This window comes from Xiphophorus hellerii, chromosome 3 (genome assembly GCF_003331165.1).
Source record: "Xiphophorus hellerii strain 12219 chromosome 3, Xiphophorus_hellerii-4.1, whole genome shotgun sequence".
Classification (NCBI taxonomy): domain Eukaryota; kingdom Metazoa; phylum Chordata; class Actinopteri; order Cyprinodontiformes; family Poeciliidae; genus Xiphophorus; species Xiphophorus hellerii.
The window spans coordinates 4,367,968-4,380,227 of NC_045674.1; the positions used below are offsets into that span (position 1 = coordinate 4,367,968).

Sequence of the window (12,260 nt, forward strand, 5' to 3'; positions counted from 1 at the left end):
ATATGGCTATATTTACATTTTTCACAACAACATTTGAAGGGGTTAAGGATGCACAGCCGTAGGTCACTCGCACTTTTTTTTTGTGCAAAATATTAAGCGCTTTTCTTTTTAACTTTCACATCTTTGAAATATCCATAAACTGTTTAACACTATAAGAAAAGCATTCTTGCTTTCAGTCATAAAACCAGCTCTTTAAAGTGGCCGACTGAAACATGCAGTCAAACCAACGCAACACGCCCTCTTAGGCATGCACTTGCTGTTGCTGTGAAGCCATCTAACTGCTGGCGGGGAGAATGAGGCCAGACCATCCCAGCTTCAGGCTTAATTGAAAGTTTCTGTGGTCATTTATGAGCTGCCATGGTTTCATGACAATTGCAACATCAAAGCCTCTTTATAGCCTCACTATGGGATTTCCATATACGCTGGAGAAAATAAGCATAATTCCTGAAAAGTCTGGCTTGTTGTAGAAAAGAGTGTGGTTTGAATCTGACAAACTGATAAATGTTTACAACTGCAAAGAGTCTGGAAAGTCTGGAGTAAAATGTAAACAAAATTAGTTAATTATGATCAGAAGAAATACTCATGACGATAGTTTTTTTTTTTCAGGATGCTTGGCTCAGAATAGGCCTCTATAAATGCTCATGGAGAGCAATAATATCATAATACTGTGATTTTATTGTTTAAAACAAAACTTTAAAAAGAAAATTTCCTTCTTTACTCAGTTTGTTTAAAAACAGAACAACAGCTATTATAATACTACTATAATATCACATAATAAAATAATATTTAATTATTTTTATATTGGCAACATTATTATGCTTTTTATTATATTTTGATACTCATAATGTCCGAGGAAATGGGTTGAACAGTGAATAGTGAACACTTCACTGAAATGGTGAATTGTGAAACCACAGTTCACTATTTCCGACAAGGAATCAGCTTTATTGGCCAGGTCTTTTCACACAAACAAGGAGTTTGACTTTGTTTACACATGCTCCCAGTTTAGACATTTACATTCTACTGAAGCTATTAAAATTTATGTCAAGTTTATTTGCAAAGCACATTTCAGCATTCAAGACAGCTTAAAGTTCTTCACACCATAAAAACATTATTCAGTAGCCAATTATGAAACAGCAATAAATATTACATTTTGTCAAATGCCATCAAAATCAAGAAGATATACATATAATGTATTGATCAATGTTCCAGTTATTAATCAATCAAAGGCTAAAGGTGGGTTTTTAGCTTTGAGTCAAATGAACTCAATGTTTTGACCGTTTTGCTGTTTTCTGGAAGTTTGTTCCAGATGGGTGGAGCATAAAAACCAAATTTTGCTTCTCCATTTTTGGTTCTGGGGATGCAAAGTAGACTAGAATCAGAAGACCTGAGTGGTCTAAAAGGTTGACACGACACCAGGTCTATAATGTATCCTGGTGCTAAGCCATTCAGGGATCTATAAACGGTCTATTGTTTGAGCTACAGGGTGCCAGTTTAAGGATTTGGGGTGATGCGCTCTATTTTTCTAATTTTTGAACATGAACGGCAGCATTCTGGTTCAACTGAAGCTGTCTGAACTTTTTTAGGCAGACCTCTAAAGACACTATTGCAGTAATCAATGAGACTAAAGATATGGATGAGTTTCTCAAGGTTTTGCTGGGACAGTAGTCGTTTAATCCAGGAAATGTTCTGATTTTGCAATTGTCTTTATATGTTTCGGAAGGTTCCAGTCTGAGTTCATCACTACACCCAGTTTTCAGGCCTAATACATAACTTCAGTTATGACACATCCTTGCATTGGATTGTTCGAAGCATCTGCTTGGTGTTTGAATCGGTTCGTGACCACCTTTGCTTAAATTTCAGAGAGAGATTTAAAATCAAAAACCAAACCATTTGCCTTTTTAAAGTAATAGAATTAAAAACATCAAGACTGCTAAAAGATCAAAAAGTCACATAGCTCTTTTAAGGATTATATAAGAGCTTGATGTTATTAGTTTAATTATCAGTTTCAGTAGAAACCATGTGGTTCAATGCTTCAAATGTGATTTCTAGATAAAGTACTATTATTGTATTTCACAAGTATTTTTTTCCACTTTTATTTTCCAGAATTATGTAAAGTAAACACACCTTTTTATCAGACAAGAAGTATCTAACCACATGGTTAATATGTTTTAATTTCAACAATTCTATCAAAAATCTATTTAAATTTGTTGTGATTTACTTGGACATTTTTGTAAAGCTCTTAACAATAACGTACCTGTCATCGCACATGTACGATTTTCGATTGAACTTTGATTTGAACTAAACTGAGTTGGTGGGATATCCTCTATCTGTACATTGCAACATTATAGAGAGGTGCTGCTGCCAATTTCTATATCCAATGTGATTTGTCCTGCTTTGCTAGCTTTGGCTGTCAGACTTGGGTTGACGTGCCAGTTTCTACTCACCACCATTTATTCACACTTTCAAAAAGACACAAAAAAGTCCTTGTAACTCAAGAAGGGCTTGATGAGCCTTTAATGGCATCCTGTTTTTAGGTACAAAGGTGCAATTTAGATTGTGCTGCATTGCTGACATCGCTGATGCATCTTTGCGAAAGTTCTAAGTGTAGGAAGTGACAACACCAAATTGGTGTGTTCTTGTGTAATAATGACCTTGCATGCTGAAACATGCTGCTCTTGCCATTATGAAGATGATTTCTTAATGGAGGCTTAAGAGTTATGTGACAATTCTTTGCTTCTGTTTTGGTCTAGATTAACGACCAAAAGATCAGTCTTGGCTTCAGTTAGTATGAATCGGCAAAGGCAGCATAGCGAGGTGGTATAATTGAGGGATCTTAATAAAATAAAATTACAACAAATAGTTTATCTCACCAATTCCTTTCAGAGTGAAGCTTGTGTAAATAGATCTATACATACAGAATGATATATCTCAAGCATTTGTATCGATAAATTTTATTGCTTATGCTAATAAATATCCAGTGTTTGCTGTCTCTGAAAATTAGGATAGGATTTTTAATACAGATATTTGGTCCTCCTGAAAAGTATGTCCATGGTACATGCACTTGATATTGAGTTGGAGCTCCTTTTGCATGAATTACTGAATGTGACATGGAGCTGATTATCCTGTAGCTCTGCTGAGGTGTTAAGGAAGGAACATTTGCTCTAATAGTGGTCTTTAACTCTTCTGCGTTGTTGGATCGGGTGTCATTTGAAAGAGAACTTGCTGTGACGAACCAGCTTCTTTAGCAATGACTTTACGTTTTCAGTTCAATTGCTAAAATAAATGAACTTTTTATTATTAGTCAAATTTATGGCGAAGCTACTCTGTAGAGCATTTTCTGGCAAATTAAAACTGAATTTGATGTGCAAGGCCTGTTTAAATTAGCTGTCTGGAAGAAAAAAAAACTAAGGAGAATAAAACTCTTTGACACTTGAAAGTTATTGTATTAAAAGTTATGTAAGAAAGTTTATTTATTGCAAATGTAAGCATACCTTGATGCCTACAACCACTTTCCCTCAACAGCCTTGTGACTTAGCAGAAATCAAGGTTACCCTCAAATGATGTTACGCTTATGTTATACATCTCTTTTTCAGATGCGTTTTTGGGGAATTGGTCACATACATGCACAAAAACATATACTTGTACTGTAATTAATGAAACACTAACCAACATTTTAATATGTAAATGACGGCACTTGGAAAAATTGTAATTTTTCAATTGTTTATTTCTTTGTTTTTTTATGATATACTGTAAAGCACTTTGAACTGCATTGTTGCTGAAATGTCCAATCAAATAAAATTTTATTGGATTTTTAAAAAAGTATTTATTTTAAGGTTGAGGATTTTTTAAATATCATTACTAACATTTCTTAATGTTTTTAGTATTGAGAACTGCTTCACACAGTTTCTCTCAGCAAAATACATTCGAAGATAAGTACAGCAGCATAAAATATAATGAAAGACAAAGAAAAATTAATATCCATCCATCCATCTTCTTCCGCTTATCCGGGGTCGGGTCGCGGGGGTAGCAGCTTCAGAAGGGAGGTCCAGACTTCCCTCTCTCCGGCCACTTCTTCTAGCTCTTCCGGGGGAATCCCGAGGCGTTCCCAGGCCAGCCGAGAGACATAGTCCCTCCAGCGTGTCCTGGGTCTTCCCCGGGGCCTCCTCCCGGTGGAACGTGCCCGGAACACCTCACCAGGGAGGCGTCCAGGAGGCATCCTGACCAGATGCCCGAGCCACCTCAACTGGCTCCTCTCGATATGAAGGAGCAGCGGCTGTACTCTGAGTCCCTCCCGGATGACTGAGCTTCTCACCCTATCTCTAAGGGAGAGCCCAGCCACCCTACGGAGAAAACCCATTTCGGGCTCTTGTATCCGCGATCTCGTTCTTTCGGTCATGACCCAAAGCTCATGACCATAGATGAGGGTGGGAACGTAGATCGACCGGTAAATCGAGAGCTTCGCTTTTTGGCTCAGCTCTCTCTTCACCACGACGGACCGGTACAACGCCCGCTTGACGGCAGACGCTGCGCCAATCCGCCTGTCGATCTCCCGCTCCCTTCTTCCCCCTTCGTGAACAAGATCCCGAGATACTTGAACTCCTCCACTTGGGGCAGGACACCCCCCCTGCCCCGGAGAAGGCACTCTACCCTTTTCCGGCTCAAGACCATGGCCTCGGATTTGGAGGCACTGATCCCCATCCCGGCCGCTTCACACTCGGCTGCGAACCGCTCCAGCGAGAGCTGCAGATCATGACCTGATGAAGCCAGTAGGACCACATCATCTGCAAAAAGCAGAGATGAGATCCTAAGGCCACCAAATCGGATCCCCTCAACACCTTGGCTGCGCCTAGAAATTCTGTCCATGAAAGTGAATCGGTGACAAAGGGCAGCCCTGGCGGAGTCCAACTCTCACCGGAAACGAGCCCGACTTACTGCCGGCAATGCGGACCAGACTGAGAAAAATTAATAGACTGACAAAATATCTTGAGCAAAATTAAGTCCACTCTCAAATACACATACACACATGCACCTGGACTCCTTTAAAGTCTAAGTGTAGTATTTAGTGTAAATAACGTGACACGTTTGATGCTCGCAGAATTAATGACAAGATTCAGTCTAAATAACAGAGAGGCTCATTTCCGTCTGGCCTGTTGTCTGTGGGGTGGAAGGCACCTCATCTGGCAGGGATGGCAATTAACGTGTGTTCAAATATGTTGTTTTTTTTATTTATTTTTTTTATGTTGCAATAATTTGAAGAAGAGCAATGTGAACAAAATTAACGTTGCAAAACATGCAGTAAATTTTTTATATGGATACTCTTAAACTTATTGTTTCTTTCTTGATAAGTATTGTAACGTCTGAATACATTTTATATATGGTTTTTACAGTTAGGACTTCTCACTTTGTCTAACAAATAAAATCAGATTATTTTCATACAAAATTCAATTTTAATCATTTTTTTGTTTTTTCAAACGTATTAAAAATTAAAAATGACAAATTATTTTACTGAACTTGCTTTCATTACAGTCATCCACTCTGGAACTTGACCTGAATTCAAAGTTCAAATAAATACAACCTGTAAAATAAGATGGTAGAGATTAGGGAGGCAGACATCACTCTGAAATATGGAAACACAAGGAGTTCATTGGTTTAAGAAAAACATCCAGATTTTCCAGGAATTACATCTTCAGAAACAGAAAATTCAATTATTCATTAAATCATTGCCCAGTCCTTTCCATTACTTTTGCCTAAATACGTGCCCACATTTCTATAGGTTTACACATTGCCGCAATTTGTTGCCACTTTCATTCTATTAATAGTATTATGTTGGTCTCATTCTGTTGTTGCGTATTTACATGCGTGCATTTACTTTGTTTTTCCAGTCTCTCTTCCTGCTCTAACAATGATGCCACTCGCGATTTACAGTAAAAAAGCAGCAGGTCCAAACCCCCTTACTGTGAGAAAGTAGATTTTTTTTTTAAGGAGAGAGCTTTGCATTGTGTTTGCACTGTAGCAGTTGCCACTTCATGACTCAATGTTACTCACCAAACCCCAATGCAAGAGCTTGCAAATAGCCTCCAGCTACCCGTTCTTCGGGAAGGTGCCAACTTCGACAAGATACCTTCCAGGTATCTTGTAATGACTTAATCAGATGAGGGGGCTGTGGTGACGGCACAAAATGTGGGAATTGTGGAAACAGTTGTGAGAAGACTTGCCCAAGGCAACAGGTGATATACTTGTTTTGTTGGGTAAGTGGCGCTTCGCTGCGTTTACAGTAATGGCTTTGGCTGAAACATGACTGTCAGTGGAAAATATTTTTGTATTTAGTTTCCTCTGGCAAGCAGCTGAAGAACGACCACGCATACTCTAAGCTATGTTGTCAGGAAACTGCTGATGCATACAGCTGTTCTGGGTGACTCTAAATATGACTAAAATGTGGAAATATCAGAATAGTGGTTGATATGTAGCATACAGGCTTCTGATCAATTCCATCAAGTTCTGCAGAAGTCAAATATAGAAGTCGATTGTAAGCCAGAAGGAAACTCCTACAACATGTAGGACAGTGGCCCTAAGGACGAAGGCTGAGAAACACAGTTGGCTATATTTTGGAAATATAGTAAATGTGTTATTACAATTTGTAGACTTTTTAGATGCGTCAGTAAGGGAATAGTGTTTGGGGAGCAATTGTATATCTTTGTTTATCTTTCTGACTTTGTCACGCTTCATTTCTAACCTGCTGAATTCTTCTCCATGTCTATTTTGAATCTTCAGCTTTATTTATGAAAGTTCAAAACATATTTAAGTGTAGTGATTGACTCAGTCCTGAACCTCCAAAGATGTATAAAGATAATTACAAAGTTGCAAAATGCATAGTATTTCAGAATCCTGAAATACTAATACTAAGCATTCAGCTTTCCAAGTTCCATTTTCTTTCGAATATTTTATGCTCTACAAAAAATCCATGAACAGACATTTTCTTTGAATAGTTGTGACTTGTGTTCCACAGATAAATCCACAAATAGGTGAATCTGTGAATACACCTATTCGCAGATTATGAAGTTGAAATTTTAATTTACCAACAGCTGACCTCAGACTCCAGTGGATATGCTTTCGCTCACTCATCCGTCTGGAATGGCACATGGGTTGACAGTGCTTTATTCCTGTCCATTATTTTACCTTCAATTAGGTAGATTGATGTCTCCAGCATCAATTAGGGCACATCTTGAGTTCCGTTGGTCTTTTCCATCAGCGAGAGCAGGTGATATCATTTCAGCTAAATCCTAATGACACCTCACTCTCTTTGTATTGCCATGTGCTGCTGTGCCAGCTAAGGTGTCAGGCCAGCTGAAAAGAAAGTGTCTTCATCCAAACAGTATCGGGCTTCTCTCCTTGGGGATCAATAGATCTTCTTTGTACGTTGGCCAGCTCAATAATTCATGACCACCTATTTAAAAATGCAATGAAGTAGCTGTCACTTAGCACACTCTCTCTGCTCTGGCCCTGGATTGTGATCCCGCACGAAAGGCCTTGCTTCCTGTCAGTGACTCAGTCTTTCTGCGTAACCTGAGCGCAGACTTCGCGCCTCCCCTGCCACCTTCCTCTTGCTGGTTCTCGCCTGGCTCTGGGGTGTGTAGTTACCATTTGGATACTTGATCTTAGGCTTTGCTGGTTTCCTTTTCTCAGCTCCATGATTAGACCCTATAGTGTGTCAAACTCCCTTGTTGACACCTCAGATTGGGTATCGGTCTGCATCATGACTCTGTTTCGGAGAAGACAGTTCTTTTATTCTGCTGTAGTTCTTTGTAGGTAAAGTGAGGCAGGAGTTCTTTTTTGTAATAGTAAAATTCAAAAGTTGTGATCAGATTGAGGATGTTTTGTAATTGACAAAACATTCAGGTACATCTATATGTACTGTTAACTCTTATTTATATGAAGACTGTAGCTCCTTACTTTAGGTATGAATTAATCAAATCTAAGGCCTTGATCAAATCAAAAGCGTTTTAAAATGATGAGCATATTAAAACATTGTCAACCTGAACAATTAAATTTTATTTAACTTAAAATATTTTATGAAACCGAGATCTCTTTAGGTTCATTTATTAAAAATGTTTACTTTTTACCTTTTAGAAGGAAAAAAATATTTATGTTGAATTCTTAAATTCAACTGTATTACACCATACAAAAATGGCATGGTTAAACATAACATTTTATTTTAAATACTTAGAATGTTAGTTTTGACTAATTTGTAACACCTGGTTTAGAGATAAAAATCTTTCTAATTGATCTTGCATCAACACTGCTGCCACCTGTCACAAACTCTTGGATGGTCTCCAGCCCATGAGCACTTTTTTAATGATGTCAGAACGTGGGTCACTTGGTAACAACCACTAAATCATTCACCTGCGCTTTAAGTGACTGACATTGACAAAGTGCTCTGCTGCTGACGTGCTGGAATCGATTTAAAGAAAGACGTAAATCTCAAAGCATGCCTAAAAATGACATGCCTGGAAGACTTTTCACCGGATTGTCTTGCTGTGATGTTTGCTTCTAGTATGTTTACAGAAATCTCACATATCTGAGATTATTTTGTGAGAAATTTAAACTCGCCAAGTGTAAATTTACAGACCCATTCAATATATTAGAATATATTTAAAAACCCATTTAATAATAATAAAAACATGACATTTAAGATGAGTATCAGATCAGATCAATAAAAAAAACATTTTTTTTAAAGCAGAAATGTGGGCTTAAAGAAAAACATAACAGCTTAAAAGTTATCATTGGAGCCTATTGAGTATTAGATGAATGTAGCATTTGGGAACAAACCCTGTTCCCAGTCAAGTCCATCCAGTCAAGCGGCCAGCCAGCCATCCTGGTCTTTGGAGGGTCACAAGGAGTTGTGGTGAGGGGGCAGCCAGGAAAGAGACAGAAGAAACACCTGATGCATCACTGGATACCAGTGATTATTTCTGAAGTAATTACACCAGGAGTTATTTGGTAATGTATTGCATAATTATTTGTAAGAAATTGTAGTTGACTTTACAAATTGAACAATAATCTTGATCTTTGATTACCAATGTTTCTTAGAGATGCACAATGTACCAAATCACAATCTTTATTGCAATATTACAATTGCACAGGACTGTTTGGATGCATTATTTGGAGTCTTTGTATTCTTAGATTCTTGGTCTGGACATCAATACTATATTTGGCCCCGGTTCCCTTGATGATCAGATCTGCTTTACATCTTTAGTAATTGAGATGCTAAAGTTTACTGAGAGCGATGGGAAGTCGCAGTATAATGGCAAAGAAATGTGTCTGGAAAATGTGGGTTAAATATGCTAAATATCATTTTACACAATAGTATTTCCAAATAAATATTTTTTTGTGATATTATGGAACCCTAATAAATATGATTTAAGTTCTGGTTAGTAAAGAATGAAAAAAGGCATCACAGACCAGCAATGTTCTGAAGACTCGTTCACTATTACACATTCATTTAAGATCTTAAACTTCTCTGAAATTGTTGACTAATCACATTAACCACTTCCAATTTATTTTGTTTGTTTATTAGTTTCCCACCAAAGCCTTTTAGGCTCGATTCTGTGAAAGTATGACTTTAAATAGTGACCATTTTTTTTCTCCCAGTTCAGTTCAAAGACCATACCAGTTTCTACTTGAAGAATTATCAAAGCATAAGTTCTTGAGTCAAGCTCTCACAACTGTGGACACTCTTATCTGGCGTCTGTTGGTAATTTCACAGGGTTTCTTTCACATCCAAGTCATGGAATGTTGTGGTGACTCGGTTGAGTCAAAAACAGTGGAACACTGTATTCCTGAGAATATTTCAAAGTTGTTTATCTTTTCTGTCATGATTTACTTTGTTTACATTTAGCCGTTGCTCCTTCCCAGAGCATTGTGTTTTGTTGTCAGAAGTAGGAAAAGCTTTACTTCCTGGATCACTTGACAAGTAACTTAGGGAGGCTATGGCCACAGTTCAAAGACTCGTCATAGTGAGAACATGTATCATTCTGTAAGTATATACAATGTCAGAAAAGGAAAGATTACACTGACAGAGCAGATGTGATCCAAGATTAAGCTTCTTATAATATTTCGACCATTTCAGTTAGAAAATTATTTCTAATAGTTCCTTATGTCACTCATCAAAGAGGAGCTAAACTGTACGGATAATTTCAAGGAATTTAGACCCGTAGGTCACAGTGTGAATGACATTAAATAGATGAGTTTGAACCTTAAGAGAAGTTGTGGATTTGTCTTTTATGGACTGATTGAGAATGTAACATTCACTATACTGTTCTTTCCCTCTAAAAAGCACTTGGAGTGCCAGACGAGCTTTTAGTCTCAGTAGGAATCTATTTTTCTTCTAGCTACACACTAAAGTACCAGATAATGAGATCCAGACTGATTCTGAACAATAAAACATATCGGCGTCACTTGTAACATCTATGAAATCAACGTAGATTGCTTAATATTACATTCTAAACATTGAGGCTCATCAAACCACCATTTCACCAGGTTTTCCTTCACAACATCTTGCGTACATCCTGTTGTGGATTCTTTCACTCCCTGCTCTTCTAACCTCTATTAATCACATCAGAAATTTCCCACAGTGTTTTACAGAAAGCCAGTGCTTTTACTGGATATTTTGTTTTCGCCCCCAAAGTTACCTAAATCAAATTTATATTTTTCCTGAGGAGAAAATGCTTTAGTTAGATGTATTTTTTTACATGGACATTTAGCATCAATATGTGAAATTAAATATTACATAATCATAATAATCATGCCCCTTGAAACACAAACTAAAACCTTTTTGTATTTTATTTGAAATTATGTGATACACCAATACAAGCTAACACATAAATGTAGTGATATTCTTTGAAGACTAGATGTTTTTAGAGAACATTTATGAACTGATGACAACCAGAGAAAACACTGGTGAACACATAAGTATCGAAAATCAGTTTTTGAAAGTATACATGGTGTACAATTAAATTTGTCAGCAGCTTTCTCTCTTTAGATATTAACAAAAACAAATACATATTTTTGCACATAACTAGAGGCAGACAGAACTATGAAGTTAGAATAGATAATCCTTTATTATCCCACACCTAAGAAATTCAGGTGTGCCAGAAGTAGAAGGTAAGTAAAAATATGCATATTCAAAGACAAAGAAGCTATATGTAAAATAAGAATAAGAAACTGAGAAATGGCAAATTTACAACATAAGAAAAATACTGCTGCACAGTTATTAAAAATGGCATATTATGTTCAAAAGAACTGTGTAACTTAGTAGGGTAATTTTAAAAAATCGGAATAACTTTGCATGTCCATAAAAAAACATCAAAAATGAAAAAAATTTAAATAACAGCAGGGATGTAAACTCTTATTGAGTTTGACACTGTCTTATTGAATCTGTAGAGTAAATATTTGGTTTTTGACAGCTTAGAAGCATTTTATTTATGTGTATTAGTTTAATTTGCTGTGCTTTAATTGCAGACGCTGAGCGACAGGCCATTCATCCAGAAACTGTTTCGCCCTGTTTCGCCCGACTGCAATGCACACACACTTGGCGACCTGCTGAAGGAGATGTATCCAGATGCTTTGACAAATGATGGTAAGCAATCAAGCAGCGATTTCAAGCATTACCAGCTAACCGCTATGTACAGACAAATTTTTGTCTGATTTTTTTATTAAATATAAGCGGTGTTACTCTTGATAAAGAAAAAGGAAAGGACCCTCCTCAAGGTTATTTTATTTGTTGTACTTGTGAAGGAATTTTTGAGATCCAAATTTTCTGATAAAACTGCTAGAGGACAAAGATGAGAGTTAATAGCGTTTAGATTGAATAAAGATGTGGGCAAACGTAATGAAAGTGAAAAGAAGGGATGAGAGGAAAGCTTAGATATGACAAGAATTTTGAGTTTTCCACCTGAGATGTAACACACTTAGCTTTCAACGATGGCTAAGTGTGTCACTTATTTTTACATCAAGGCTTCCACCTACACTCACTCAGAGGACAGCCCAAAATACATTTAAGTTAGATGTGAAGTTTACAAAATATTAGGGATCTAGACCAAGCTTTGCAACTGCTGGTGTCAAAACACTTCAGGTGACGTCTACTAAAAATGCAGGTCAAATCGACTTTATAGACAGCCAACTGTGAAACTGAGTTGGTAAAAAAAAAACTCCAAGTTCTATTGCATGAACAACTGGCTCAACATTCAGAGTCAAAGAGTGTT

At 37.1% G+C, this 12,260-nt stretch overlaps 1 protein-coding gene across 4 annotated transcripts in view; it reads left to right on the top strand.

Annotated features, from left to right (window-relative positions):
* The window catches only part of atg5 (ATG5 autophagy related 5 homolog (S. cerevisiae)), a 34,340-nt gene that overhangs the window by 8,414 nt on the left and 13,666 nt on the right, over positions 1-12,260 (top strand). For all 4 annotated transcript variants that reach the window (XM_032558140.1, XM_032558143.1, XM_032558142.1 and 1 more), the window contains exon 7: positions 11,518-11,635. In XM_032558140.1, coding sequence (XP_032414031.1) covers positions 11,518-11,635 — 118 coding nt within the window. The remainder of the gene's footprint in view (positions 1-11,517; positions 11,636-12,260) is intronic.